This window comes from Tilletiaria anomala (genome assembly GCF_000711695.1).
Source record: "Tilletiaria anomala UBC 951 chromosome Unknown K437scaffold_33, whole genome shotgun sequence".
In the NCBI taxonomy this organism is placed as follows: Eukaryota; Fungi; Basidiomycota; class Exobasidiomycetes; order Georgefischeriales; family Tilletiariaceae; genus Tilletiaria; species Tilletiaria anomala.
Genome location: NW_013546989.1, coordinates 37199 through 63715, shown reverse-complemented (window position 1 = coordinate 63715; position 26517 = coordinate 37199). Strand labels below are relative to the sequence as shown.

General features: G+C 55.1%; 11 protein-coding genes and 1 non-coding gene across 12 annotated transcripts; 9 read left to right on the top strand and 3 right to left on the bottom strand.

The window, feature by feature from the left end:
- Nucleotides 1-340: 340 nt before the first annotated feature.
- On the top strand, nucleotides 341-806 carry K437DRAFT_268015 (uncharacterized protein; the record flags this gene model as incomplete). Its single annotated transcript, XM_013388204.1, has 3 exons — nucleotides 341-353; nucleotides 413-511; nucleotides 574-806. 3 exons carry the CDS (start codon nucleotides 341-343, stop codon nucleotides 804-806), a joined length of 345 nt encoding a protein of 114 aa, XP_013243658.1.
- A 367-nt stretch (nucleotides 807-1173) lies between these two features.
- On the top strand, nucleotides 1174-3448 carry K437DRAFT_246309 (uncharacterized protein). Its single transcript, XM_013388203.1, has 3 exons — nucleotides 1174-2246; nucleotides 2338-2664; nucleotides 2759-3448. Exons 1-3 carry the CDS (start codon nucleotides 1576-1578, stop codon nucleotides 3117-3119), a joined length of 1359 nt encoding a protein of 452 aa, XP_013243657.1. The 5' UTR covers nucleotides 1174-1575; the 3' UTR covers nucleotides 3120-3448.
- K437DRAFT_246307 (phosphomannomutase) lies at nucleotides 3260-4869 on the bottom strand. The gene is made up of 5 exons (XM_013388202.1): nucleotides 4463-4869; nucleotides 4196-4364; nucleotides 4055-4117; nucleotides 3673-3967; nucleotides 3260-3587 (listed from the first exon to the last, which is right to left on the bottom strand). The coding sequence occupies exons 1-5, from the start codon at nucleotides 4731-4733 to the stop codon at nucleotides 3483-3485; spliced, it is 903 nt and encodes a 300-aa protein (XP_013243656.1). The 5' UTR covers nucleotides 4734-4869; the 3' UTR covers nucleotides 3260-3482.
- A 261-nt stretch (nucleotides 4870-5130) lies between these two features.
- On the top strand, nucleotides 5131-5234 carry K437DRAFT_t25. The gene has a single exon. It is a non-coding gene; the product is annotated as a tRNA-Gln (tRNA).
- Nucleotides 5235-5692: 458 nt separating this feature from the next.
- Nucleotides 5693-9407, top strand: K437DRAFT_256063 (glycosyltransferase family 8 protein). Its single transcript, XM_013388201.1, has 4 exons — nucleotides 5693-5778; nucleotides 5863-6525; nucleotides 6623-7172; nucleotides 7269-9407. The coding sequence occupies exons 2-4, from the start codon at nucleotides 6027-6029 to the stop codon at nucleotides 9355-9357; spliced, it is 3138 nt and encodes a 1045-aa protein (XP_013243655.1). The 5' UTR covers nucleotides 5693-5778; nucleotides 5863-6026; the 3' UTR covers nucleotides 9358-9407.
- Nucleotides 9408-10124: 717 nt separating this feature from the next.
- K437DRAFT_262579 (uncharacterized protein) lies at nucleotides 10125-12198 on the bottom strand (the record flags this gene model as incomplete). Its single annotated transcript, XM_013388200.1, has 5 exons — nucleotides 10125-10163; nucleotides 10187-11002; nucleotides 11138-11275; nucleotides 11342-11858; nucleotides 11933-12198. 5 exons carry the CDS (start codon nucleotides 12196-12198, stop codon nucleotides 10125-10127), a joined length of 1776 nt encoding a protein of 591 aa, XP_013243654.1.
- Nucleotides 12199-12457: 259 nt separating this feature from the next.
- Nucleotides 12458-13959, top strand: K437DRAFT_104127 (LmbE-like protein). Its single transcript, XM_013388199.1, has 2 exons — nucleotides 12458-13863; nucleotides 13926-13959. Exon 1 carries the CDS (start codon nucleotides 12678-12680, stop codon nucleotides 13545-13547), a length of 870 nt encoding a protein of 289 aa, XP_013243653.1. The 5' UTR covers nucleotides 12458-12677; the 3' UTR covers nucleotides 13548-13863; nucleotides 13926-13959.
- K437DRAFT_268009 (uncharacterized protein) lies at nucleotides 13764-14014 on the top strand (the record flags this gene model as incomplete). Its single annotated transcript, XM_013388198.1, has 2 exons — nucleotides 13764-13863; nucleotides 13926-14014. 2 exons carry the CDS (start codon nucleotides 13764-13766, stop codon nucleotides 14012-14014), a joined length of 189 nt encoding a protein of 62 aa, XP_013243652.1.
- A 571-nt stretch (nucleotides 14015-14585) lies between these two features.
- Nucleotides 14586-16705, top strand: K437DRAFT_268008 (uncharacterized protein; the record flags this gene model as incomplete). Its single annotated transcript, XM_013388197.1, has 5 exons — nucleotides 14586-14681; nucleotides 14743-14777; nucleotides 14839-14898; nucleotides 14965-14985; nucleotides 15043-16705. The coding sequence occupies 5 exons, from the start codon at nucleotides 14586-14588 to the stop codon at nucleotides 16703-16705; spliced, it is 1875 nt and encodes a 624-aa protein (XP_013243651.1).
- A 1600-nt stretch (nucleotides 16706-18305) lies between these two features.
- Nucleotides 18306-22094, top strand: K437DRAFT_273813 (DUF221-domain-containing protein). Its single transcript, XM_013388196.1, has 4 exons — nucleotides 18306-19066; nucleotides 19143-20762; nucleotides 20845-21013; nucleotides 21100-22094. The coding sequence occupies exons 1-4, from the start codon at nucleotides 18692-18694 to the stop codon at nucleotides 21597-21599; spliced, it is 2664 nt and encodes an 887-aa protein (XP_013243650.1). The 5' UTR covers nucleotides 18306-18691; the 3' UTR covers nucleotides 21600-22094.
- Nucleotides 21733-23957, bottom strand: K437DRAFT_104068 (uncharacterized protein). The gene is made up of 6 exons (XM_013388195.1): nucleotides 23314-23957; nucleotides 23133-23244; nucleotides 22755-23050; nucleotides 22471-22661; nucleotides 22215-22392; nucleotides 21733-22137 (listed from the first exon to the last, which is right to left on the bottom strand). Exons 1-6 carry the CDS (start codon nucleotides 23815-23817, stop codon nucleotides 21994-21996), a joined length of 1425 nt encoding a protein of 474 aa, XP_013243649.1. The 5' UTR covers nucleotides 23818-23957; the 3' UTR covers nucleotides 21733-21993.
- Nucleotides 23958-24159: 202 nt separating this feature from the next.
- Nucleotides 24160-26512, top strand: K437DRAFT_104065 (uncharacterized protein). Its single transcript, XM_013388194.1, has one exon. It carries the CDS (start codon nucleotides 24250-24252, stop codon nucleotides 26437-26439), a length of 2190 nt encoding a protein of 729 aa, XP_013243648.1. The 5' UTR covers nucleotides 24160-24249; the 3' UTR covers nucleotides 26440-26512.
- The last annotated feature ends 5 nt before the right edge of the window (nucleotides 26513-26517 follow it).

Sequence of the window (26517 nt, the reverse complement as noted above, 5' to 3'; positions counted from 1 at the left end):
AGAGCGCAGCAGCTCAGGGCAGCGGCAAGGAAGGCTGCGCGGGTGGTGGTGCATAAGGGATGCTGGAGCAAGCACAGTCGACGGTGAGCCAGTTCTCGGAATTGCGTCCAAAGCAGGGCAGCGCGCCTAAGTGCATGCGCCGGACCTCGGCGTGGGCCAGATGCTCAGTAATGCGAGCGCGCTCTTGATCGATGGTGGTGATGGGGGAGCAATTGTGGGAAGGCTGCGGGCGAGAATGCTGCCAGTGACACCGTGGCGCCTGCGCCGTCGGATGGCGAGAACAGAATCGAGCGGCAATAAAGTGGTGATTTGTGGGCACGCCAGTAACAGCAGAGTCGGGATGCCGGTCATGAGTGAGGTGCCTCGCCTCTCGGGTGCGAGCGCACTATCACGCTGACCGACATCATCACAGCGGCGGACAAATGGCGCCTGAACAAGTCGCCGCAGGAGATCCGGACGGAGCACACGATCCCCACACACACAGGCTACGGCACGACGCTCTCGGGGCAGGGTAGCGATGTGTAGCGCAGTGCCAGCCTGCAGGACGCGCCGATCGCCGGATCAACGTCTCAGAGGACTACCACAATGACCTGCTGCTTATTTTGACTCCTCGCGATAGCGGCGGCGGCGCGAAGCAGCCACTGCATCCAGACGGAGACGCGGCCGCGGGCCAGGTAGCCGCGGCGAGCGACGCTGGAGCGACTTTGAAAGCAAAGGTCGAGGGATCGGCGAAGATTACCGTGGGCAAGTTGGTGAGGGATGCGGACAACGTCGAGAAGGGCAAGGCTGTTAAGCAAGGCGGCTAATCTGTTTTCGCCGTCAATCGCCTGTCTCTCTGGCCAAAGGCTTGATGATGACATATTCATGTTCTGCGCTGTTCGCTGCTTCACACGTCTCACAGCCACCTTCTCTGCCTCTGCCTCTTTTCGTTCAAAGCAGTGCAAGGGCACCGCGGCTTCCTATCTATTGCGCTGTGTGCCCCAGAGTGCTTTTCTGGTCTCCACAACCTCGTTGTTGGGGCACATACAGCTTTCTGCCAGCCAGCACTCGGTCTGGACCATAGGCCAGTATGCGGGTGAGTGTCGATCAACGTGACTGCCTGTTCGTCTATCTTGCCTGGGCCGACTGTGTGTGGGTGCGGGGGGAGGGTGATGTTGGATGTGGCTTGCTCAGATTCCAGAGGAATCTGTTCGATCGCCACGGGATGGCGGCACTTTCACAGTGCCAAATTTCGGCCCGTGCCAGAGCCCGTGGCCGGGGGCAGCAGCAGTCGAGTGGTGTGCGGGCGTTTGCCAAGATTCTGGTTGGAATGGAAGATCCGGGGGGAATTGGCGCTGATTTGCCTCGTCGTCATCCTACATCGCTCGTTTGTGATGAGACACACCTCTCGGATTGTATCTCGAGATATCCATACTGGATCGCCCCTGAAACGTTTACTACCTGACCACTTGCTCGTCCCATGGACACCTTTCGCAACCTCGGTCACGGCTGGCTCTCTCGTCGAACAGGCGCCAGCGTACGCTGATCAGCCTCGAGAGCGAGAAGGAGCTTCCTCTCATTCGACTCGGGACGACCATGCCCGCCGTTCGCTGTTTGCGAGCGAGTCTCGCTGCGCTCGTCGTCGTTGCCTACATTGCATCGCTCGCCCTCGCCTCGCTCTCGAGGAGGTCCGACCGGGCTTTTCTGCGGCCGTCACGGCGGCACCCGCTGCTGGGAGGCACGCGCGAGCGCAACGACGCATCGGCCGCCTTTCTGCCCCTGCCGCTACCCGCTGCCCTGTCGCAGAAGAAGCACAAGTCCAAGGACCTCACCACCGTCGGCGACCGTCCCGCAGGCGCATACGCGCGCAACTTCCATGTCACGTCGCCGCACAGCCTTCGCGGCGGCGATGTCTTCACATGGTACAGCAAGACGCCGCATGCCGAGGCGGACGCCGAGGCGGCGCTGATCGTCGTGCACGGCAAGCGGCGCAACGCGGGCCACTACTGGAGCGTGTTCAACAAGATCTGGAGCGACCATGTCGGCATCGGCAGCGCGCGTTCCAACACCGTCCGTGTCGCGCCGCTCTTCTTCTCCATCCACGACGCCCAAGCATACAACGACAGCTCGCTCGCGTGGGGCAACTCCAACGGCTGGCAGACCGGCGACGCCAGTTCCCACCCGCTCGGCGCGACGATCAGCTCTTTCACCGTACTCGATTACTTTGTCGAGCTGTTCAGCGATCGCAAAAAATTTCCCAAGATGAAGTGAGCGCGGGGGACGGGCGCCTGTTCTTGTGTTCCTCGTACATCCTCTTGCTGACTGTTGTGGTTGCTTTACCGCAACGCCCTGACCAAGGTACATCACACTTGCTGGGCACGGCGCCGGTGGTCAGCTGCTCGCGCGCTACGCGGTCGTCGGCCACACGCAGCCGGCGGACAAGGCGGGCATCTCGCTGCGTATGGTGATCAGTGACCCGTCGTCCCACGTCTACTTTACACAAGACCGCCCAGTGCCCTTTGACCGCGAATCGTGCAAAGGCTGGAACTCGTGGCGCTACGCACTGCGCGACTACAGCCTCAGTCGCACCTACCCACTCCCCGAGGGTGGCTCTCCGGTCAAGCTGTTCAAGCGCTATGCCAAGCGAGACGTCCGCTACGTTGTGGGCGAGGACGACGTCAAGCCGTGAGTTCTGCCTGCTTTCCTCGTCGCCTTTCCATACCAGCAGTGCCACTCATATTCCTCTCCTCCTCCAAAATGTCGCTGGTTGATCCCATAGGAACGGCGACCAATCCTGCATGGCGCAGGCTCTTGGCGGGCCGGAGCGCACCAAGCGCAACCAGGCGTACTGGAAGTACATCAACCTACTCGGCGACTCACGCGCCAACGCCGAGGTCGCGCACTTCTTCGGCGACTTCCCCGCGCTCGACAAGGACACGGCGCAGCGCAGTGCGCATTCGCGCAACATTAGCGCCAGCACCGAGCGCGCCGCGTCGCCCTTCAAGGGCACAAAAGTTGCGCACAAGTTTGCGCTCGTCAGCGGCGCCGGGCACCAAGTCAAGGAGGTGTACGGGTCTGAGCTCGGATCCAACTTCCTCTTTGAGGATCGGGACAAACTCGACAACAGCCCCGCTCCTTGATGCAAAGACGCAGAGGCGCCCGCGTCCGCCCTCGCTACCCACCAGCTTATATTGCTCACTCGCATCTCCCAGCCGGATCCGCCCGTCGCCTACTCCTGGACGGGCAAAGGCCAGCGGTTTGATTTATCTGCAAGCAGTTTCACCATAATAGAATACATGCACAGGATCCGCATCCACTTGTTCTTCTCACTGTATATCCAGCATTCATCTCTACATGCCGCCGTGTCCAGCAGGGCCGCACGATCAGATTTCTTCCGAGCTCCGCGGGGTGTATATGTGCTCCCGATGCCAGTTTCTAAAATCACTTGCAAAGGATGGGCGCGCCAGAGCGTGGTTGTGTGTACGAAGGTGTCTGTTCCCTTATCATAAGCTAAAGATCTCCTTCACCTGTCGCATCGTGTCTACAGGGCTGGTTACGCGGTGTCCAATCGTCCGCTTGTCCGAGTAGATCTCAAAGTCGTTCCCACCCTGCGTGCGAGCGTGAGCGAGGGAGCGATCAGCAAAATGTATGCGCATGGAAAGCTGCTCATCGCCCGTGAGCAGCGCTGCTCACCTCGAACGCCTTGTCGCCAAAGAAATGCACTTCGTCCCAGCCAGGCACGCTGTCGTCCACGCTCGCCTTCCCTGCCGAAGCAGCCGCGTTCGCTCCTTTGGCCTGCGTCTCTTCCGTTAAGCGGCGCAGAGCATACGTCTTGTCCCAGCCTTGCGGGAAAACGTCAAAGCTGATCTGCCCGCCGACGCTGAAGCGCAACCCCCAGTCTCCAAATTCGCGCTGGAGCGCGGTAACAAATTTGCTCCGCACACCCGCTTGCTTGTCGTACTCCTGGAATGCATGGCGCTCGGCGATGCTGGACCCATATGATGGGCGTAATAGCGTTTTGGTTAGCTTGCGATCAGATGAACGATGCGCGCTCTCCTCGGGTTCATTCGCTCACGTGGCATTACGCCCGATTGGGCTGACGTTGATCATTCCATTTCGGAACTCGATGAAGGTTCCTCTGCAAGGTGCAAAGTGAAGGCGCACGGTCAGCCACAATGGTAAGCACTGCCCATCGAAAACCAAGGAAAACCCTGACCTCATGATGGGGATATCGAGCTCTGAGATGTATCTCAGGCAGAATTTGGCCAGTTTCTGATACTTGTCTTCTCCGATCCAGCGGATGAAACTTTGAGGCGGTAGATCTTTACCGTGGGCGAATGCAGTGAGTCCGTTTTCGGCGAAGCCATAGTCAAACAGACTCCGTACTACGCAGCCACAAGGGAGGGGGAGAGCGGAGAAATTCGCAGTGCACTGATCAGCATCCGAACGAGCCCCAATGGCGCTTTCTGTCCGCGACGCTCACCCTCCGGTCCACCAGGCACCTCTAACTGCTCTGTGATTTTCCCGAGATCGCTGCCGCCTACGAAGCCAACGGCGCAGTGTTCGCATTTGAGCTCGACGAGCAAGCTCAGCACCTCCAGCGAGGCTTGTTGGCGTGCAGGCGTCAGTGTGTCGTCTACGTCGAAGAGGCACAGTGTTCGGGGATGCTTGCGCTGCGCAATGGGTCGTGCGTTCGCGGACAGGGCAGCAACGAGCGCCGTCAGCTGCGATGCGTCTTTGGAGATGGTGCTCATTCTGGGTGGTCCGGTCGGGCAGGGAAAATGCAGGGAAGGCTGCTGCGCTTCTGACGTTGGAACGGGAAGCGTGCTCTGACAAGCGATCGCGCAATAATGATCCGATGTACATACACGGCACGATGAGCTGTAATCGTGTCCAATACGCCTAGTGGCCTAATGTGGTGCATTGTGTTGTTCCACGTCCTCAATACACAATCACCAAGCGGCGTCCACTGGTGGCAAGAACGCACAACGCGGAATCCGGAACCCCTCCAATGGTCAACTTGTTTAACGCCGCGAAGAGGCAAATCTGGCGATGAGGGTTGATGTCCGCGGGATATGGGGAGGAATGAATGCCGTGTAGAGAGTAACAGAGAGAATTCATTATATCAATGGCGAAAGTTCGCCAGTGGATGGCCCTATAGTGTAGAGGTTTAGCACGTGGGATTTTGATTATCGCATTATTCCTTAATGAGTCTCACATTTCCCGAGACGGGGGTTCGAGTCCCCCTAGGACCTAATATTTTGCTGGAACAGCCTCTTAACGAGCTTTTTTTTACAAGCTAAGATGTACATATACCTCACATGTATTAGGCAATATTGAACACCTATTTGGTCGGAGCCCTTCTTAAGATGGTCTTGCGTGTTCACTGCCAATAGCAAGATGTGAGGGATGCTGCCAGACCGCAGAGGGCAATGATGCCGATGGGGAGCAGCACAACGCGACACTGGGGTTTCCAAACAAAAGTGGAGGGCTAAAAGTTTTGGATTGTTTTAAACACAAATTATCCTGAGACAGGCAGACTGGCTCATTCATGACGACCATGCACCTCCGGTAATCAAGTGCCCTGGCGCAGATCGTCAAATCTGTTGGGGTCGACACATTCTAGATTTGGCTGATCAGGCAGCAGATTCGTATATAGCTAGATTGCTGTGAGCTGTTTATATGTACTTTGCCGTTATCTTTCTACTTGATCGCGACACCACCAGCATCGCTATTCGCCAGTGTCGGCGGCTTAAAAGGGCGTCGTGCGAAGAGGCTCGAGCGCCGTAAGTCTACGTGGTAAGTGCAACAAGGGAAGATCAAGGGCGCAGCCGAGCAGTCAGTAGCAGCGGCATAAGGCTCAAATCTGAACGGAATTTCCAGAAGACGTTGTCTCACAGCCGCCATCAGCCAGCCATAAGGCACATCCGTAACATCCTTTCGCTGTCTTTCCCAAGGTATCCATCAGCTCCTTCCTTCAAGCTGGAAACCTCAAGTACATGTCCTCGGAATTGCTTGCATTAAATAGGCAGGGTACAATCAAAAAGATGACCGTCACCTCTTTTGCATCGGCTTTTGCGAAGAGCTCAAACACTAGCATACCACCTCATGCGTTCGTAACGCTACTCACCACCGACGCGTACCTTCCCGGCGCTCTCGTTCTCGCACACTCATTGCGCAAGCACCATCCATGGCCTGACGCCTCTGCTCCTGCTACGTTGGCATCAACGTCATCAAAATCGCAATTGCCACCGCCACGTTCTCAGCCGTACCACCTGGTATGCCTATGCACACCCGCCACGCTGCGCGTACAGACGATAAAAGCGCTCCGCCAGGCATTTGACGTCGTCATTGGCGTTGAACCGCTCTCCTTTGCTGGTATCGTGCGGGATCGCGTCGAAGAGGAACGGACCACAGCGGCTGCCGCATCAGCGAGTAGAGGATCGCCGGGTACTGAGAAAGATGCAGACGCTTGGAAGTATGAAGAGAGCGCCAGGTCGAAACGGAGAGTGAGGGAGCTGGCAGAGCAGAATCTCGCTCTACTCGGTACGTATTTGTGTGCCTTTTCCTGTCAAATTCACCGAGCAACCCACTGTTCATACTCTGACACGGCCCTTCCTGCTCTTCTTGCATCCCTTTGTAGGCCGACCGGATCTTGGCGAATCACGCGGGTCTGCTCTGACGAAGCTCCACCTATGGCGGCTGACTGCGTATCGCCGGGTGGTGTACCTCGATGCCGATATGCTTGTTCTTGGCAATCTCTCTGCGCTTTTCTTCGATTTATCTTCCTCGAACTCGAACTCATTATCGTCAGCTTACCCCTCTGACTCTGGTTCAAATGGAACCGCAAGTTCGAGCCGTTGCGCACCAATCTTAGCTGCCGCACCTGATATTGGCTGGCCTGATGCCTTTAATAGCGGCCTGCTGGCTCTGCAGCCGAGCCTCGATACGTTCGCTGCGCTCATAGACTTTGCCGTCGACAACGGCAGCTGGGACGGTGCGGATCAGGGCTTGCTCAACGATTTCTTCGGGGAGGCGCTAGATGGAAGCAACAGCAACAGCACATGTAATGGGGAAGAGGCAGGTGCTCGGCGCGAGTGGGGGAGTTGGACGAATGGCCTAGATGGGTGGAGCGGGCCTGGGTGGAAAAGGCTCAGTTTCAAGTACAACGTAACTCCTAACGGTGGCTACACGTGAGTGATCGCATGTGCGCAGGGGATCCTGCCCGTTCGAGTGGAACTCACATTCTTGCACATTCGTTGTTCAATATTCGTGGTGTTCTCGCGAAGGTATGCGCCTGCCTATCAACGCTACGGAAAATCCATTCTAGCTGCACATTTCATCGGTTCGCACAAACCCTGGTCGCAAGTGCGTGCTGCAGCGCGGCAGCCGGCGATATCAGATGGACAGCAACAGAGAGCGCCCCCTACGAACGACTACAACTCGCTTTTAACGCAATGGCATGACGTCTTCGAAGAGCACTATGGCGGTGCCAATAATGGCCAGGAGAAGGAGAGCTGGGAAAGCACATACGATGTCATGCACACTGACAAGGGCGTAGAAGTCGTCGAGCGCGCAGTGCGTAGGACCACCGCTACGCGCTTTGTGGTTCCTACCTATGAGGCTGTATGGGATTCGTTGGGTGTTCGGGATTCTTGCGACCGAGAAGGCCCAAGAGATGGAGCTAGTGCTGGTGCACGCAGCCTCGACGACCTGAAGACTATCTTCGCTGCAGGAGCTGCGCAAGGAGGGACACAGGAGCAAAAATGGGGCGGCATGTCCGTCATTTACCTCGGCAACGATGTTGCTGCATATTCTGCGCGAGCTGCGGGCGAAGCCTTTTACTTCTCCATGCCGGTCCAAGGAAGACTCAGCCTTATTCCGCCGCCGGCTTTGCCGTGGATTGAAGAGGAGAAACGAGCGATGGACAGCGAAGAGGCGCAGAGGGTGCAAGACTTTGCGATGCAGCGCTGTCTCACGCCGGAGCAGGAGCGCGCTTTGGCTACAGGGCGTGTGGAGAGTGAGATGGAGCGAAAGCAGCAGTCTCCGAACGAGGTGCAAGACGATGCCACGCCGCCGTTATGGTCTCCGCCTCAGTCCACGTGGAACCCGGCGCTGGCGCCGCCGCCGGCCACGTCTGGCGAAGAGTCTTATCAGATGCGTCACCCTCCCGACGCATACTACTCCAATGTCTGGGATGAGCCGCACTCTCGCTCACATACCCAATCTTCTTCGGGCGGATCAGCGACAAGCAAAGATGATTTCTTCCCGACGCGTCGAGTGGCTGATGAGCGCATCCCAGATCTGTTGCAGCGTCAAGGCTTGTTCCAGCATCTTGGCAACGATCGGCCGGACCCGACGCGCGTCAAACCTGTTTTTCCATGGGAGGAAGCGGGTCATGCGAGCCATGCTCCGTCGCGCGTCTTCCCCGACGAGCCGCACTTCTCGTCCTGGTCTTCCGCGTCGAATAGTTCAGTCGCGCCATCTGGCTCTCAGCCGCAGCAACAGCAGCAACTGCCCGCCAGTTCGCCGCCGACCGGGGCGCTAGGCTTCCATCGCGGTTTGCCTGCCAACATCATGTTCGCCAATGCATGGGATGAGGATCCTTCCATTGGCAGGTACGCTGAGCACGTGCGCCAGCGTACTCGAGGCGCCTCTCCGGCCGCCAGCAGCGCTAACGCTGGATCGACTGGGCTGGGCGGGAGTACAAGTGGCAGTGATCGGCAGCGCAATAGCACCAACTTGATGCGCTCGCGTTCCACGACGACTGCGGCAACGAGCCCGTCATACGCGGACTTGGACACTGCTGAAGGGCAGGATGATGAAGGTGATGACGAGTCTTCTGATGGAGAGGGGGTTGTCGACGACGATGACGATTCGGATGATGAAGGCCTTGATGCTGCTCAAGCTCCTCAGCCTGGAGCAGCGATAGGACGCCGCAAATCATGGCGCAAGCAGGCACCCAGTGCGGACTATCATCGCAAAGCCGAAGCGTACGGTCATGGCCACCACTCTGCCCTCTCTAGTCCGCGTTCAGCACGATTGGCCACGCTCGATGCGTCTCCGACCTCATCCTCCGCCCGGCCGATTCCTGGTCATGGCAGATCGCACCGCGCAAGGAGTGAGGCAGACAAAGGTGCCTATTATGGTCGGCCGGGCAGCGACAACTTGAGCGCCAGTGCAGATGGAAGCGGAAGCGGAAGTGCCAGCGGCGCGAGCTCCGCCTCGGGGGGAAGTTCTCCCACGCATCGTGGCGGTGTCGGCTCCGTCTCCAGTCTCAGCAGCGTCATCCTTGCCAGCTCCAGTCCGCAATTCACACGCGCAGAACTCAAGCAGATGCAAAGGACAAATGCGCAGGCACGGAGCTTCCTGCCATGAGCGCTTCTCATGCCTTGAACTATCTGTAGTGTCATATTCTCAAAATGTCCTCAGATTATTTGGATCACGAGCGCCACTTGCGTGTGTATTGCTTTATAATACCAGGGCATGCTCGTGTAGGGCATACGTAACCCTTCTCTATGTCCTATCCTGCGTTTCAGCAGCGATATATTAATGTCCACAAAACGACTGCTTGCTGCCAACGGGCAATCATATGCTACACTGCGATTTTCCGGAACACTCTGATGCTAGGCTCAGACAGCGGTGCAAGCATCGTGTCCTGTGTGTGGTGTGGTAAGGACACAGCCTGGCTCCTAGCACTTGGCAATAATGGCTCTAGCAGCAACGAGTGCTGCGCCCAGAACTTATGCTGAATGCCGGCGACTACCTGCTCCTCTGCCTTTTGCATGGAGATGTACTTTTTCAGTTGAATTGCTGCTTCCCCTTCGACTTTGTCGGCAAGGCATTCAATCAATAAAGTGGCATCGACGACCGGAACAGGTTCCTTGAAGCCCTTGGCCGCCACATTCGCTGCGAATGCTTCAAGTACCTTGTCCTTGAGGCCGAGCGTTGTGAGCGCAGGACCCGCGTGTCGGATCGCCGAGGACAGATGGCAAAGCGCGTCAAGCATACCGATGGACACATTAGACTGCAAGTCGTCCCACTTGACTCTGTCTGCATACAATGCAAGCATGTCCTTCACCTGGGCATCCACCCACGGGCCAACACTAGCGCCCGCTATCGAGAAGAAACGTTCGCGCATATCGTCAAGCTGCGCTGCCTGCGCCAATTGATGCAACGGCGTGCTGAGCGGAATGGCAGCTGCAACGTGCGCGAAGAGGATGTTGTTGGCAGATCGAGGAATTTTCTGTAAAGCGGAGGCAAGGCTATCAAAAAGCGCAGTGACACTGTTTGCAAATTGTTTCCGAAGATGCTCGAGATGGCCTGAATGCTCCTTCGACCGAGGAGCGTCCTCCCAAAAGCGCTGCATCTGTTGTGCAACATCGCTTGCCTGCTGCTCGGCGTGCGCGAGTACCCGCCGCACAGCTGGCGTATGGCCGCATAACCGATCGTCAAGACTGGCTCCCTGTCCATCGGCAAGAAGCCACTGAATGAGATCGGGTGGTTCCTCCAGGGTAAGGGCATCGCATTCGTAGGTAAAGGACCGCGCGATATCGTCCAAACGCTCGCGGTAGAGGCCGACGAGGCGCTCGTCGAGAACTCTCTGCGCTGCAGAGCGGAAAGCGTCCACGCTCTGATCCACGGTATGGTGTATTGCATCTGTGCGGTCGCCACCGGCGTGAAGACTTGTGCGTAGAATTTGCTTGACTTCGGAAGTGTACGAAAAGATTGCTGCTGCCACGCTCGATATGTCTGCAACTGTGGCTAGACCGGCAAACATGCTTTGCAAGCCTTGCTCCTGCCAGCAAGTACTGATAACGTCCTCGCTCCAGGTGCAAATCTGACTCAGTGCTCGATCAAATTCCTCCTGACTAGTGCCAGCTCCGCTGAAGTCGACAAATGGGCAGTACTTGACAATCTCATCCGGGAGGAAGTTCATCAAGGAAGCCTTTGTGGAGATCTTGTCGATGATGGTGCGTGCAGAGAGGCGAGCATGCGGGGGCACTTCGGTACCGTGCCGAGCCTGACAAATGTGCTCGAGGATGTGAACAAATTCCGGGGGGGTACCTGGCAGTGGCGAAAGGATGTATGCGTTTGCGCTAAATCTGATGGAAGTGCTGTATATGCGCATCAGCCTGGCAACGGCTACACAGCATACCTCCACAGCGTCAATGGTATCCCCGGCGTAGCTCATGGCAGCCAGAGCACGTTTCCGAAGGCCAAGAACAAATTGCAACATCTCGCTAGGTCGTGCATGGTCGAGTAATACCATAGCAATTGAATGCGACATCATGGCCTAGGAGTGTAGAAAGGCGCTTGGTGAGGAAAGAGTAGAAGATACGCGGAAGAACCTTTCACATACTGTGTAGCTGATAAGATCTTGCTCCAGCTGCTTGGTACAGGTTTGGATGACTTCTGTCCGTAAAGCCGCCAGCTCCTCCCTCTTGTTTACAAGACTCGGGAACAAGACGGCTGCTTCGCTCCCCGCGAGCATTTTGGTCCGCTCCGAAAGGTACCCCCATGCAGTACGCCCGACCATGTACGCCCAAGCAGCATGTAGAGTAAAGGGATGGGCTCTTCTCCGCGAAAGAAAGTCTCTCCCGAACGCTGGCAGCTCATCCACCACCTTTGTTGCAGCTGCCAACCGGTAAATCTCCGTCTCCGCTGCGATGTCATCTTCGCGCGCTTTCCCCTTTTCCAGCTTGGACGGTCCCAGGGGCTCTGGAGCAAGAGCTGTGTCACGGAATGTCGTGATATGCTGCAACAGGCGGCGAGATGAGCCTGCCATTTCGATTACACTTGAAGCTGTCCCAAGCATTTCTGGGTACTGAGTCGATACAAGTGATCGCAGCGCGGCCTGCGACTCTTGGTACGCATCCCTGTATAATTAGCACAGTTTATGAGCAATCCAGCAAAACACATCTGGAAAATCCACCCTCCGTTCGGGACCTACCTGACAGACTGCTCGAATTCTTCAGCGGCTTTTACATGCAGCTTCTCGAAGACCGCGTCCGGCTCGGCGGAGAGCGGATCGAGGCCCATGAATGCAGTGCTGCTTGCAGGTGGCCTGGATGCCATAGCAGAGGAGGAAGCGATGGCGGCCGCTTCAGCACTACTGATGGCCGGTGCACAGTTGGCGATGCCATCCTGCGAGGTGGACGATGTCAGAACAGCTTTTGCGCGGATGTGCCTTCGTGCCGGGCGATCCAGGCTCGACATTTTGCCATCCTTCGCCGAGCTCAGACATGCCCATACATGCAGGCAACCCCGATGACCTCTTGGCTAATTGCATGTAGTCTACGGTTGGGATGTTCAATAAATGTGCGAAGCCTTGATGCACAAGACGAAGTGATGGAGCGATGTCTTCGGAGTACTGACGCTCTTCCTGAATCCTGAAATCCCGATCCCGCCACTCTTGAACATTGCTTTACTCAGGCGGCTTCTGCGCGCTGTGAACTCGTGCAGACTGCACAATATGCACCGTCTTTCTCGATTTCTTATTCTTCAAACTTCGCGGCAAACAAGAAGCATGGCTATACATTCTTGTTCGCGCACAGAACAGTCACGCTGGCTCACACGCTGATAGCCGTCGCTTCGTGATCGCATGATCGTTGATTACAACAAACCAGCGACTTTTTGTTTCCCGCGGACGAGCTGCAGCGGGCGATCATCTGGTAGCCTTCGCGTCCAGTACTGCCATGGTCGTCGTTTCTGCTCGCCGGGTAAGGCGGTTTTCTAGGGCTACGAAGCCGTTCGACGTGTGGAGGATCTCGCGACTCGTTTTGATCGCTTGGATTGCTTGCTTGGTTCTGCAACGTTTCCTCTCCGGGGTGTTTCCACAGCACTCGCCCCCATTCTCGCCTGGTGAGCGCGCGCTCATTCTCACGGCACACCCTGACGATGAAGTCATGTTCTTCGCGCCTACTATCATGGCCATGCAAGCAGCTGGTACCACGGTGTTTGGACTCTGCCTCAGTACGGGTAATGCAACCGGTCTTGGCAAACACCGAGCTCTGGAGTTGGCCGAATCGTACGACATCCTCGGGGTGCCAGCCATGCGGATCGCCTCCCTAGACGACAACAGCCTGCAAGATGGCATGGAAGTGCAATGGAACGCATCTTACATTTCCAGCCTGTTGGAACGGTTCATAGAACAGCTCGACATTGATGTGATTCTCACATTTGACAGCGAGGGAGTCACACGGCACGCAAATCATCATGCATGCTTTGAAGCAGTGCGTTTGGCGGCTGGCAACGACAAGGCGCGTGCTTCCCTCGGACAAACCTCACCATCCCACACACTCCGTATATTGACTCTGGCCACTGTCTCACCGCTCTGGAAGTTCCTGGGTCTACCAAAGGCCCTGCTTGACAATGTGACGTTAAGGGCGAAGCATCGATACGGCTTGGCGCAGGGCTCGTTCCATGTCTTGGGAGCGCCGAGCCACTACTGGACTGCACTTCAGGCAATGCGCAAGCATCAAACTCAGCTTGTCTGGTTCCGGTATCTCTACATCATCTTCTCCGTCTATATGCGCTCAAACACGCTAATGCAGCTTACGGCATGAATGAGGGATCGCCTTCATTAGGGAGAAGTGTCCTTGTATTTGTTCAGCATCCTTGGAATCCCCAAACAAAATCGTCAAACAAGTCTCTCGACCACGTTGACTATATGATCCTCCGACAGCAATTCTTCAACTCTCCAACACCGTCTGCTCACCTTCTCCAGCGTTTCCCTCCGCCTTCACTCGTCGCCACTCGCATGTGCGGGCGCCTTGTTCGCCATGGACATCAACAATACATTCAGCGTTGTGAACATAGTTTCGACCGCGGAGTACATCTCCAAGGCAACGTCGGCAGCTGGCCTGGCGGTCTTTGGGATCGGTGAGCAAAGAAGCGGAATAGCATGCTGCCGTAGGGTTCTGACCCCTGTCATCCTTGTACAGAGTACATTCTCACCTTTCCGGCTGAAATAGCACTCTATGCGTGCAAAGGCCGGAACCTTGCTAAGATCTTGGTATGGGACAGAAACTGAAACCGGCTAGCGCATGGTATGCTGCTGACCAGAGGCGCTATTATTTCAGTTTTTCCTTGTTCGCTACTTGTCACTGTTGTGCTTGATCTTGTTGTTACGGACATCTTGGCAGTACGCCGCGGCGAGCAGATTGCAGTGTTACGCCACGGTGCGCGCTGCGGTCACAGCTGAGATGGTGGCAATGGTGAGCTCACATACACGCGAGAGCAATTTGGATCCGCACTGACTCATTTGACTCACAGGCTATTGCAAGCTTGATTGTGAGATTTCACGGGATCTGTTCGGGCTATACTCGAGCGTTGACATATCCTCGATAAAGTTCTTGGTGCGCACCTACGCCATCTGTTACCGCAACCGGATGGTCGCTGCGGTCTTGGCTGCTATCCTTCTCCTTCAAACCGGCACAGCTTGTCTGGTCATCATTGGCTTTCAGCCATACTACTTGACAAACGGCAGAGCGGTTGCCTCACATCTGCCTGATGGTCCCTTTTGCGGAGCAGCCATGCCCAGGCCGTGGATCGTGGCGGTATGGAGCGGGATCAGTTGTTTGTATGATGCCACAGTGCTCGCCATGGTATTGCACTCGCTCTCGAGTACTCAGCTCGCTGGAGGCAGCACGCATTTCATCGATGCGCTCAAGTCTGGGCAAGTGGGATACATTTCGATCGTGAGTCATTTTTTCGGGGCGATCGTGTTTCGAACCCTTGATTTAGCTTCGTGCCCCACAGACTGTCAGCGTATACCTTACGGCTACAGTCCTCTTGTAAGCGCACTCACGGGAAAACCTCTCCACATCTATGCTCACTTCTACGTCTCGATGTCAGCTCTGTCAATACCGTTTACGCAACCTACTTTCTTCCATTTATACCCGCGGTCATTTGCATGTGAGAGAGGAGCTCGTGTTTTACTCTCAAAACTCACCAAAAGATACTGACCCCTGGCTGCGTTAGTGCGGTTCAACTGCTCATGTTGTGAGTCTCTGTCCGCTACATCGAAAGTTCGTTTGCTCACTTCTGGTGTTGTGGCAGAAGTGATCACGCAAGTTCCCAAAATCAACACGTTCCTCTGAGTATCCGCCCACTTTCTGCCTCGATGAAGAGACGGCAGGCACCTGGGTCGTTTGATCTCAACGAAAGCGCACGAGATCGGCCTTTCTCAACGAATGGGTTCGAAATGGTGAACACCGCTCCTTTCCTCCCACACAGCTACAATACCCGTCTTGCGGATCCTGAGGATCCTGGCCTGCAGCGCCGCCTTACCATAGACTCAATCAAAAGCGCCGCATGGCGCTCGCGCCCTTGGACACGCGATAGGAGGCAATCGCGTCGCGCCTCTTCCCCCTTGCGGCCAGTGTCTTTTCTGGAGACACAGATATCCCCTGACATGTTGCGCCCTCCGCCAATGCTTCATGAAAGCTACAACGGCTCGCCAGCGTCTGAGCCGTCAATGGCGCCTGCATTGCGGATCATGAATGGTACCCCAACTCCACGGGGCTCATTGCAAATGGAGCAGCTGGAATGCGATGCCAACGAGAAGCGTCGTCAACAACAGGAGCGGCGCGCTTCATCAGCCACGCTCTTAAACCACAACAGTATTTGGGACTCGAATGCACGGCCAGCCTCCTTCCATGCGACGAGCGGCACACGGTCCGAGAATCGCGCATCTGTTGTCCAGGGCGATCTCATTCCTGAACATCCCAGCTACCGATTTCGCTCGCTTTCCTCGGGATCTCTTTCAGTTGAACCAGCCGGTATGACAAGCACCGGCACCAGGCCCACGGTTCTTCACAAATACCCGCTGCCAACGCTTACTAGTGCGAGTCGCAACTCGATGCGCCAGAGCGATGAAGATTGGGAAACTGCTGGTGAAGCTTCTGATACACCAGATGGAACGATGGACGATGGGCCGCTTGCATTTCCCACTGGTTCAAACGGAAGTGGTGCCGCACATGGACACAACCGAGGATCATCCGATGATGCGATCGCCGCTATTCAAGAATGGAAGCAAGAGAATACTTTAGAGCTGGAGACAGCCGAGAATTCAAGCCTCGGTCTATCCCTCAATCAGAAAGCATCCGCATCATCTTCAACTTGCAAGGATGATGGCATTGCGTCTAATGGCCAACCCTTGCAAAGCCGACGCGCCAGCATTAGCTGCGCAGCCAAATGCCAAGAGCCTCCCCCTCCCCACTCGTCCTCGACTGCGTATCCTCAATCGGACGGCGTTGTTGCTCTTCCTTCAGCTCAGCATGGAAGCCTACCAGAGTCCACCTTCCTATCGTGCCCACGCCAGTCTCAGCAGCAGCACAGCGTCCTTGCGCCAGTGCCAACGTGGCGGAACCAGTTCCTGGAAGCGCACCGCTCTCCCGATCAAGAACAAGTCTACCGCTATCCTCGCTTCGAAAATCGTGTGCAAGCTGCATCTGCGCCTACTACTGCCATGCCTCGTCCGATGTACTACCATCATCCGATGCCGCTGCTGCATGCTCATCATGCAGAATACGGTGCTGCAACAGGTGCGACGGCTCCAATCCTTGCTCCGACGCCAAACTCCTTGGATGGCGCGGATGAGCGTCGGCATCAGCACAGTGCATTGGATGTGCAGGGGCCTGGACATGTGCGCCATGAGTCGGCTCGTGGACCTCTCAACGATATCCGGTGCTGGCAGGAGACAATCTTGACTGTCGATTGAGAAGGGCGCCGGTGGTCGGAACCGCCTGTCCTTTGGCCTGTACTCGCTTGACTTGGAGTACGCATCGCATTGCAACTCGCCCGTTGCACTTTCCCTTGCTGTATCATTCGCATCGCATCATATCGCAAGAATTCTCAGGGAATCGGCATCGGAAATGGCATCTGCATCGCATCGCGTTCCATCGGCGACCCTTGCTGCCTCACTGTCCACAAACGTGACAGCATGGCAGCCCATGCATAATCAGAATTAGCATCTCTCAGGCTTCGAGGTCTCAGATGCAGGATCTGTTCTTGGGAGCTTTGCGTTCCCGAGAAACCCGCAACTTGGGGGATGAGACGCGCCTTTTCATGTGGGATATCAAATCAAGATGCTCGCAGAGCCATTCCTTTTCCGATGTGAGGTGTGCTTCTGAATTCTAACACGATGCAAGGAAGACGAGAGTCGGGACAGCACTCGATTGAATGTTCGTAGATGTTCGATGCAATGACGACACCGCAACCTGTGAAGCATCATCATGGAGCAAGCGGAAATGCAGTGCGCTTTCTCTTCGCCAAACTGGTTTCAGTTGAATTGCGTACGGGTATATGAGTCCAGTCATCGGAAATAGATCCAAAATCTCCCATAATATGGTAGATGGTATGCCGTATTGTTCGTTCAAGATTTTTGCCCCTTCTGTCCCTTGGGTGATGCGGGATTGGGGTCCAGAAGACAACAACAGTTCACATGTGGTAAATAATTGATCAAATTGGAAGTCTGGATTATTTAAACCGCTGCTGCATTAGTGCGATGGGCCCGAAACAAGAGCTGTGGGGCTCGGACAATCACGCCTTTGATGTTCAACAGACGTCGCTCTCCCACTGACTCTTTCAGCTGACCGTCCACCCACCCACATCTCACTTTTGCCTTTTAGGAAGCAAGGGTGAATGCGACCGAAAAGCGGATCTGGATGCTTTGCGTTCAGTGTCAACAGCGCGTCAAGACATCCGCTCAATCTGCTCTCTGTCGAGTATCGCGCGAATCGTGTGTCGGCTCTCGGCAGGTGTCGGCATGTTGGCGCTTGCAAACGTCTGTAAGAGATCAAGTCCCCGAGTCCCAGGGCGGCCACATCATAGTGCTTTGTTGCGCCACTGCCGAGCGCGGCGCACTGCGACTTCTGTCCCCGCTTTGGACATCCTCTGAAATCAGTCTGTACCTGTAGATTTCGCATAATAGAGGGAGGCTTGCTATGTGTGGACACCCGCCCAGGCTTCTCCAGCTCTTCTCAGGGTGATGCTAGCTGGCTCTCGGGGTATGTGCCTGTTCTGTATATTTAGGCTTACTTCCCCGAACTCAATTCTCCGAAAACAAATCAAGCACGCGGAAAGGGGCTACATGATACCTCCTCCAGCGTTCTCCTGTGCTACGTACGTAAAGCTCCTTACACAAGCCATTTGCTACTACACGTGCGGAAACGCACTCGATTGTCGGGACAAAATGGAAGGGCGCTGAATGCTGGCATTGCCATGCACTGGCGCCCAATGACAGTGGGCGACAGAAGAGTGAAAACAACACCAAAACATTGCACACTTTTTTGCACAGGCTTCACAGCAAACAACACATCGTCATCGTGTCGCAAGCCACCTCTATTCTTGGTTGTGAAAAAAAAACTCCTTTCAACACGCAAGAGCCATCAGAGAGAATAAAGAGGTTGGTCGTGGTTACTGTGGTTATATCCTTCCCTCCTTCCGCGCCGTCCAGCTTCGTTGATGGGGTTTTCATAGCAAGCTGTTGAGGGCGAATGCATTTCCAGAACTACCTGTTCGAGTCGTTTTAAGTATTCCTCTCCAGCACGCCTCAATCTCCTCGCGGCATCCGTCAAAGGCTAGAAGCACCGCCCCCGCGCCTACAGTCTGACCTCTGCGAGGTCTCAAGCATATTTCAAAGTGCGTGCACGCGTCTACGAATCTTACTTTATCCACTTGCGGCGCATTTAGCAAGCAAAGAAACATGCCTGCCGCATCATCCAGGATGAAAGACACCACTTTATTGGGACTGTTGCCTCTGCTTCTCGCGGCGAGTGCGCCCCAGCATGTCGCCGCGCAGTCCGCTACACAGCAGCAGAGCACACAGACCGTGCTCTCTTCCATCATCCTGAACGGCGCCATCTTCCTCGTCGAAATCGTCGTCTTCTTCATCCTACGACCCAAGTTCCGCAAGGTGTACCAGCCAAAGTCTTATCTTGGCCCTGAGGATGAGCGTGTACCGCCTCAGTCGCCAAGTTTGTTCGGCTGGATCACGCCCTTCATCAAGATGGACAAGAGCGACATTCTACACAGACAGGGTCTTGACGCGTACATGTACCTCGAGTATCTTGAACTGATGGTTTGTTCACAGCTCGCTTTTGCAAGGCGGCTCGCTCTGTAAGCTGACTGTATGCACCCCTTTGACGGGCAAACAGATCATCACCTTTGGCCCGATCTTCTTTCTAACCTGGGCAGTCTTGATGCCCCTCTACGCCACAGGCGTCACTCGGGGCTCCACTGGCTTCAATCAATTCACTTTTGGCAACGTGGGGTCGAACACGACTGCTCAGTTGCGCTACATTGGCACGCTGCTCGTTCAGTGGGTCTGCACCCTTTGGCTTCTTTACAACATCCAAGTCAAAGTCAGCAAGTTTGTGAAGCTTCGCCAAGAGTTCATCGTTTCCGAGAAGCACGCAACCACCGCGCAGGCGAAGACGCTACTCGTCACTGGAGTGCCGAACAATTTGCTCACCGAGGACAAACTCAAGGCACTGTACAGCCATCTCCCCGGTGGAGTTGCACATGTGTGGATCAACCGCAACCTCAAGGATCTTCCCGGCATGTGCGATGAGCGTCTCAAATGGTGCAACAAGCTCGAAGGTGCTGAAGCCAGCATCATCAAGACGGCATTCACGAAGATCAAGAAGGGAAAGGTTGAGGGTGTCGATGCCTCTTCCTACCTCGATGGTGCCATCCCTCTCGATCTTGCTGAGAAGTACATTGCAAAGAAGGAGCGTCCAACCCACAAGGTCGGAAGCAAGATCCCCTGCATGGGGACAGAGGTTGACACGATTGAATGGTGCCGCGAAGAGATTGCCAAGCTCAACCATGACATTGAAGCCAAGCGCCATGAGGTTGCCACCGACTTTGAAAAGTACCCAGCCGATAACAGTGCTTTCCTGCTCTTCAACCAACAGATCGCCGCACATATGGCGCAAAAGGCTCAGACGCATCACCTACCGTACAGGATGGTAGACCGTTACATCGAAGCACACCCCAACAATGTCGTCTGGTCCACGCTCAACATGAACCCTTACGAGAAGAAGATCCGCACGCTGGTCTTCTGGCTCATAACACTCGCCCTCGTTTTCTTCTGGACTGTCCCTGTAGGATTCGTCGCCATCATCTCCAACATCCAAGGTCTCGCTGAGAAGGTGCATTGGCTAAGCTGGCTCGACCACATTGGCCCTGTCACTGGCATCATCCAGGGCATCCTGCCGACGGTCCTGCTGGCGGTGCTCAACATGCTTCTACCAATCTTCCTCCGTCTCTTCACGCAACTCTCCGGCGTGCCGACGAGGACCGGGATCGAGCTCTCCCTCATGGATCGCTTCTTCCTCTTCCAGATTATCCAAAACTTTCTCTTCCTGACCATCGTCTCCGGAAGTATACGCAGCGTGTCTGACTTCCTGGACAGTCTTAGGAAGAACCCATCTGCCTTCCCCGGTCTCATCGCCACTGCCGTCCCTAAAGGCTCTACCTTCTTCCTTTCCTACATCGCCCTGCAGGGCCTCGCTGGTGCCGGGTCCGGCTTCGTCCAGCTCGTCCCGCTCGTCGTGTACTACATTAAAAAGTTCCTGCTCGGTAGCACCCCACGAAAGCTATGGCACATTGACAACGACATGGGGTCCGTCTCGTGGGGCACGCTTTTCCCGGTCACCTCTTTGATCACCGTCATCGCCATCGGCTACATGGTCATTGCGCCCATCGTTGTTGGCTTCGCACTCGTCACTTTTATCCTCTACTATGCGCTCTACAGGTACAACTTTACCTACGTAAGTGCTAGGCTCTCAGTGACCCAATCAATGAAAAGTCTGATGTATTGACGCGCCGACCAATCTCCCCTTTGCTCTGCAGGTCTACGATCAAAAGCCAGAGACGGAGACGAGCGGCTTGTTCTTCCCCAAGGCGATTAACCAGATCTTTGCCGGCCTGTACCTCGAGCTCGTCATGCTCGCCGCTCTATTCTTCCTCGTCAACGCGCCCGACTCGAATGGCGGAACCAAGCAGACCGCCATTCCAGAAGGTGGGTTTTTACTGAAATATGGGCCATAGTCAGCTGGAAGACACGAAGGCTGACTGGGTCGAATGCTTTGTTCTCCACATTTTCAGGCGCGTTCACTGTTGTGCTTATCGTCCTCGTTGCCGGCTTCCACTACTTCCTTAACAACTCCTACGGACCGCTATACAACAGCCTGCCTTTGACGCTTGTACTTTCCACCAACGCCAACGCGCCCCAATCTGGCGCTACGGCCGCCAAGCTGGAAGAGAGCCTGTACGCTCTAACTGGCTCGGATGTCGAGAAGAACGTGTCGCATGACTCGCCAGTCAAGGAAGTCGTTCCCTCGCACATCAACGGCGCGCTCGATGCGCATGGCAGCAAGGCCATTGACACACTCAACGAGGGGATCATGTCCGCGTTCGACCACCCGGCCGTCAAGGAGGACCAGAGGACACTCTGGTTCCCCAACGACCGCCTTGGCATGGGCTTAGCGGCTGTCAAAGCGGCGCAGAAACACCAGCTTTCCACCACCAACGTCGACACGAAGTACGATGAGAAGAACCGCCTCGAGGTCAGCGCAAGTATTCCACCCGGCGAGTCGCTCGATTAGAGTCGTTGCTGGAGCATGCAGCCTGCCTAATATCACGCAAATTCTCGTTGCGGATACCCCTTGTTTTGTGGAGCCGATTTGCATGGGCTGCGCTCATTCTACCGCTTCCATCGCACACTTGTTTCTCTCACAAACGCAATTCGCTATTTCCTGCTTCCCTTATCCAGTGCAAAGCTCCCAAAGAAGTAAAGCCGGAATCCATGTCAATATAATCACCTAAAGCCCACTTTCTTTCCCACATCACATTTTTTTTCGCTGTCCCAGCATTATACCTCACAATGCAATACAGATGGAAAAACGCAATGAAAAAGGCAGACGCGCGCCAGATGAGTAGCATACATATGTGAAGACCAAGACAAAAGGAGGTCCGGGCAATGGTGAGAGCACAAACTCATCAGCGGGATTCAACCGCGGGCGCAGCCATCGCACGCCACAACTCTTGTATCAGCTGTGGGGCGTCATTGGCTGCGAATGCTGCTTCGAGCAACGGAACGTTCTCTTCTGGCACGTCTGCGTCGCTGTCATCCAGCTTGACAACCTATCGTGAAGCCAATTTCTTTAATTCTATCAGAGAATTGTCTGCGCACCAATATAACGTAATTGTACCACACTCACGCAATATGATTGCAGCTTACCGCCTGCAACATCGTATTGAAGCACCAGTTTGATCGGCTCTGTTTCTGCTGCCGCTGATGCTTGCGGAAGAAAAGTGATGCGAAGCTCCGTATCCGAATGCGCTTCAATGGTGGATATACCTAGAGTTCCTTTAAGGAGATTTAAAGTGGCGACACGACTGGTCGAGGTGGGCAAATCGAAGGCGTGAGCTTCACCGAGTTTTTCCTGGCGTCCACCCCGCTCCTCAAGTGCTCACTTCTCGCATAGCTCTTCCACTTCTCGATCCCGATTGCTCTCCTTAACTTCTTCTGCGTATTTTTCCTCGCGCTTTCGTTCTACGTTCAGGCGCTCCACTGCCCGCATGGTCGACGCGAGCTCTTTCTGTTTCTCTTTCGTCAGTGCCTGTGCAGTTGTTGTGGACTCTTGCAGGATTTGCATTTGCATAAGCTGCGAAACACCGCGTGCAGTTTATCAGCGTGTCAGTGTTCTGGAGCACACATCGCAGAGATCAGGCTTGGTACCACTTGTCATAATGCTAACCTGCTCTTCGTTGAACGCTTCAGCTTCCTCGAGCGTCATGGTACCCATTTTTGGCGCCACATTGCTGTTGATATCAAAGCGCGTCTTGCTGCTGCCTGTCGTAGCGCGAATCTTGGCCAACTCGAGCTCCATGTCTCTGATGTTGGATATCAATGCTTTCGCTTCATCACTCTGCTCTTCCAGCTCGGCATACGGATGTACCATGCTATCAGAAACCTCATCGATGCCAGTGCGAAGCTTGCGGATCGTATCTTTGCCTGCCTTGAGGTCTGCTTTTGCTCGCGCAGCGTCTTGCTCTGCAAATGTGGAGAATAGTAATCGATCGTATTAGACCTATTCATCAACTTTGCCAAATTAGTCAAACCGAAGTGCACCCACCTAACTTTGCCAATGATTGGTGATCGTGAATCATCTCTTGTGTACAGTCGTTGAGAAATGTAAGCTTTGTCGCGGTCTCGAGATAGATGAACTTTAATCGTTGAAAGTATGTCTAGCAAGGATCGAAGATTGACGCTTGAGCTTGCGCAGTGAGTAAGTGTGCCACGCCACATCAACTCACTTTCATTGCCTCCTCTTCCACCATGACCCCTTCTGGCCAATCTCTGTACATCTGCCAGTCCACCTCGGCCGAATCGCCCTTCCGCTCGCCGCCATTGCCCCTCTCTAGCACAGCAGTGGTGCCCTGCCTATTGTCACTGCTGCTTCTCCGCCGACTTTCGCGATTTGCGCTCTCTCCACTTCGCGAGAGGATCTCCGCCTTGAATGCAGCCAGCGACAACGAGGTCTGGACGATCTCGTCGATACCCTCTTGGGTGACGCCATCGACCACTTGATGGTCTTCCCGCCGATGTCGAGGGTGATACGGAGAAGCATAAGGGTCGATGCTGGCAAGGACGCGTCGGGTATCTGCAATGATGTCTGTTGTAGGTCTGGATCCTGATGCTTCTTTTCCCACCATCGATGTTGAGGCTTTTGGATCTGCTGCGGTCTGGGGGTGAGCAGCCGAAGATTGTGCTCTGTTCACCGCCCGAGTTGACGTCCTGCCGCGTGTCTTACCGGCCATGATTGCGGATGCTTTCGCTCTGCAAGCTGGGCAACCGCCGTGCTAACAAAACTGCGTGCGCTCAATGAACTGCAGAGAACGTGGGATGATAGACGTGCAATCAACGTAGCTCGAATCATGGTAAAGGTGAGAGATGGAGGCGGAGTGGTGAAACCTCATTAGGTACCCGTGAGCAACAAAGTAAATGAAAGTGTTGTTGTCTCTCCCAGCGGCGACGCGATTCTCTCACGCGCGTCAAGGACGTGGAAAATCACTCGACTCTCTCGTACGAGAGCCAACCAACACCGCGTTCTGGTCATCCGCACCATGAACCGTTTCGAGAGCGCTGCCTTATTTGAGCAACGGCATTGACAAAGCTGCAGGGATGATAAGTCTCGATAGTCGTGCCAGCGGCACCCGATATTGTCATCGAGGTCAGCGCCTTCCACCAAAATGTCAGAAAATGTGGGCCGGTGCTCGCCCTTGCGCGTCAAACCAGCTAACTTATCAACCGGTGGCATGCCATCTCCGATCGATGACTCAGACGTCCATCTGAAACCATTATCTGCCCGTCAAATGGAGAAGCAGAGGGCCGTCGAAGACGAAAGTGCACGGAAATGCCAGTATGTCTGTTCTCGAGATCGAAACAGCTTGCCGGTTTCGCCGTTGCAGGCACAAATGGCAGCCGATTCTGTACATGAAAAGCGCGCCGTTCGAAGTAGCGGTAAACACGCTAAAACAGCGGTGTCCGTGGAGGCCCACGAACATATCTCAGAGACAGAGTCCGAGGGAGAGCCGTCCTCTGTGTGCTTGCTTGCAAATTTCGCCTGGAGGCATTGGCGAAGCAGCGATGGGGTGGACAGTGCGTCGCTATCGCGCCTCCGGGCAACTCGTGCGCGAGCAACTGCCCCTTGCCGAGGACAGGCCTCAGCGCCAGAAAGCTCGCGAAGATCATACGACGCCGATATATTCCGCGCATCCGTATCAAAGTCGGGTTTGCGACTGGAACGCATGTCTGCTGATACGGCAAGTTCGACATGGGGCCAGCAATTTTCGTCTCTTTCTGACAGGCCCAATTTCGCTGAGTTGGTGATCCCACTTGCGGCAAGCGTAACATCAGCCCAAGGAACGGAAAAATCAACTTGCAGCCAGGATGAAGGACAATATTCGGATCACACCACCGATGAATCGCCCAAGAGGCCTGTGTTCGACCTTTCGAAGTTCTCTTTTCCGGAAGCTAAGCGTCGACATACGCCTTCCTCTGGGGTTCCTATTCGAAACCATTCAATGGCCCTCTCACTGCACATGGAAAACTCAGCAGCAGCGGTGAACACGCCGTCGACCAAAGGTGCAAGCATCTTCAAGGCTTCTTCTAAGGTCGCCGCAACCTCGCCTTTGAAACGCTCACATCAAGTACGAGCTAACGAGCCAATTCATCCACTGGCATTGGACCTGTCCAGCATCCCGTCCAGCTCTATCAAATCTCTCCCTAAATGCCCCATTTGCTTACGCTCTTTCCCTCAGAGCCACAAAGGGCCCGTGCGCCGCAAGCATATCGGCAGCTGCGCGGCTGAGCACGCTTGTGGCAGCGTTGATGTTGTGCAAGGGTTGGTGGAGCAGGAGCACGATCGCCTGCGCAAAGTTGAGGCCAAGAGGCAACTCGAAAAGGAGGCGAAGCTGACGGTATACCAACGGCTCATGCAACCTCGATCTCGGCCGTCTCGCGCCACAAGGATGGAGAAAAGCACGAACGGGATTTTCACCACGCTGAAGGAAGCGAAAGTAGGGCATGCTCAGGCTCAGTTGGCAATGGCGAAACTGTTTGCATCACCACTACTCAATGATCTGTGTGAAATCTCAAGAGTGAACGAGGAAATGAATGCGGAAGACCTCGGATCCATGCCGCACGATGCACGTGTTGCGAAGGAAGGGCCAAGCGACTGTGGGCCAGACAACCGTAAATCATTTTTGCCTCCCTCAAGCAAAGCCGTATATTCTATGTATGATTTTGACTATGACGAAGGCGCCTACTATGGCGGCCTACAAGTCGGAGCACCTCTTATCCCCGCTGACGACACGCAAAGAAGTCACGCTTTAATTGATACTACCGACCCTTCCGCTTCTGCACCGGCTTCGGCGCCACAGAACTGTACACAGCCATTTGGCGCCTCGAAACTCGCAACGAGGCAATTATCAGCGCGGCGAAGACTCGGGCTTGGTCTCGGCCAGCTTGCCAACGCCAGCAACCAAAGCGCCGCGGAGGCGCCAATGGCAAATGCACCGGCTTTAGCGACGACGAAACTTGCTATTCGCGCACAGACCTTGCCTCAGTGCTCGACTAGAGCAATCACTCATGCTGCTTCTGTGTCCGCTCTGCCGCGCGCACCCTCTGCTATCGCAAAATATCACACCACGGACGACCTGCAGCTGTACACTGTGTCAGGCCCGAGTCTAGGAGCAGAAATGGATGTTGCTTCAAGTCGGTGTAGCGGCCATGTCTCCATCGCACCATTGCCGACCTTCAATGAGGACATACGAGCGATTTCTCTCACGAGCATGGAAGAGGACGACGTTTCGCCAGATTTTGACTTTTCCTTCGGCGGCGAGTGTTCTCGAAGAGTTCTAGTTCCATGTTCTCAATGAAGGCACTGTTGAATCCACATATCAAAGCAATAGCAATGCATCCGTTGTGCACGGCGGACACAGAACCATATGTGGTCA

What these genes read in the sequence shown, in the direction of transcription:
- K437DRAFT_246307 (XM_013388202.1), bottom strand. Translation starts at nt 4,733, where the DNA reads ATGAGCACCATCTCCAAAGACGCATCGCAGCTGACGGCGCTCGTTGCT. An exon ending in CTCGATATCCCCATCATGAG is followed by an intron (nt 4,118 to 4,195) that starts GTCAGGGTTTTC and finishes TGCACCTTGCAG; the next exon opens with AGGAACCTTCATCGAGTTCC. An exon ending in TTGGCGACAAGGCGTTCGAG is followed by an intron (nt 3,588 to 3,672) that starts GTGAGCAGCGCT and finishes GCTCGCACGCAG; the next exon opens with GGTGGGAACGACTTTGAGAT.
- K437DRAFT_104065 (XM_013388194.1), top strand. Translation starts at nt 24,250, where the DNA reads ATGTCAGAAAATGTGGGCCGGTGCTCGCCCTTGCGCGTCAAACCAGCT.
- K437DRAFT_273813 (XM_013388196.1), top strand. Translation starts at nt 18,692, where the DNA reads ATGCCTGCCGCATCATCCAGGATGAAAGACACCACTTTATTGGGACTG. An exon ending in TCGAGTATCTTGAACTGATG is followed by an intron (nt 19,067 to 19,142) that starts GTTTGTTCACAG and finishes ACGGGCAAACAG; the next exon opens with ATCATCACCTTTGGCCCGAT. An exon ending in ACAGGTACAACTTTACCTAC is followed by an intron (nt 20,763 to 20,844) that starts GTAAGTGCTAGG and finishes TTTGCTCTGCAG; the next exon opens with GTCTACGATCAAAAGCCAGA.
- K437DRAFT_104127 (XM_013388199.1), top strand. Translation starts at nt 12,678, where the DNA reads ATGGTCGTCGTTTCTGCTCGCCGGGTAAGGCGGTTTTCTAGGGCTACG.
- K437DRAFT_104068 (XM_013388195.1), bottom strand. Translation starts at nt 23,817, where the DNA reads ATGGCCGGTAAGACACGCGGCAGGACGTCAACTCGGGCGGTGAACAGA. An exon ending in AAGCGTTCAACGAAGAGCAG is followed by an intron (nt 22,662 to 22,754) that starts GTTAGCATTATG and finishes GGTGTTTCGCAG; the next exon opens with CTTATGCAAATGCAAATCCT. An exon ending in GTAAGCTGCAATCATATTGC is followed by an intron (nt 22,138 to 22,214) that starts GTGAGTGTGGTA and finishes GCTTCACGATAG; the next exon opens with GTTGTCAAGCTGGATGACAG.
- K437DRAFT_256063 (XM_013388201.1), top strand. Translation starts at nt 6,027, where the DNA reads ATGACCGTCACCTCTTTTGCATCGGCTTTTGCGAAGAGCTCAAACACT. An exon ending in GCAGAATCTCGCTCTACTCG is followed by an intron (nt 6,526 to 6,622) that starts GTACGTATTTGT and finishes ATCCCTTTGTAG; the next exon opens with GCCGACCGGATCTTGGCGAA. An exon ending in ACTCCTAACGGTGGCTACAC is followed by an intron (nt 7,173 to 7,268) that starts GTGAGTGATCGC and finishes GTTCTCGCGAAG; the next exon opens with GTATGCGCCTGCCTATCAAC.
- K437DRAFT_246309 (XM_013388203.1), top strand. Translation starts at nt 1,576, where the DNA reads ATGCCCGCCGTTCGCTGTTTGCGAGCGAGTCTCGCTGCGCTCGTCGTC. An exon ending in AAAAAATTTCCCAAGATGAA is followed by an intron (nt 2,247 to 2,337) that starts GTGAGCGCGGGG and finishes GCCCTGACCAAG; the next exon opens with GTACATCACACTTGCTGGGC. An exon ending in GGCGAGGACGACGTCAAGCC is followed by an intron (nt 2,665 to 2,758) that starts GTGAGTTCTGCC and finishes TTGATCCCATAG; the next exon opens with GAACGGCGACCAATCCTGCA.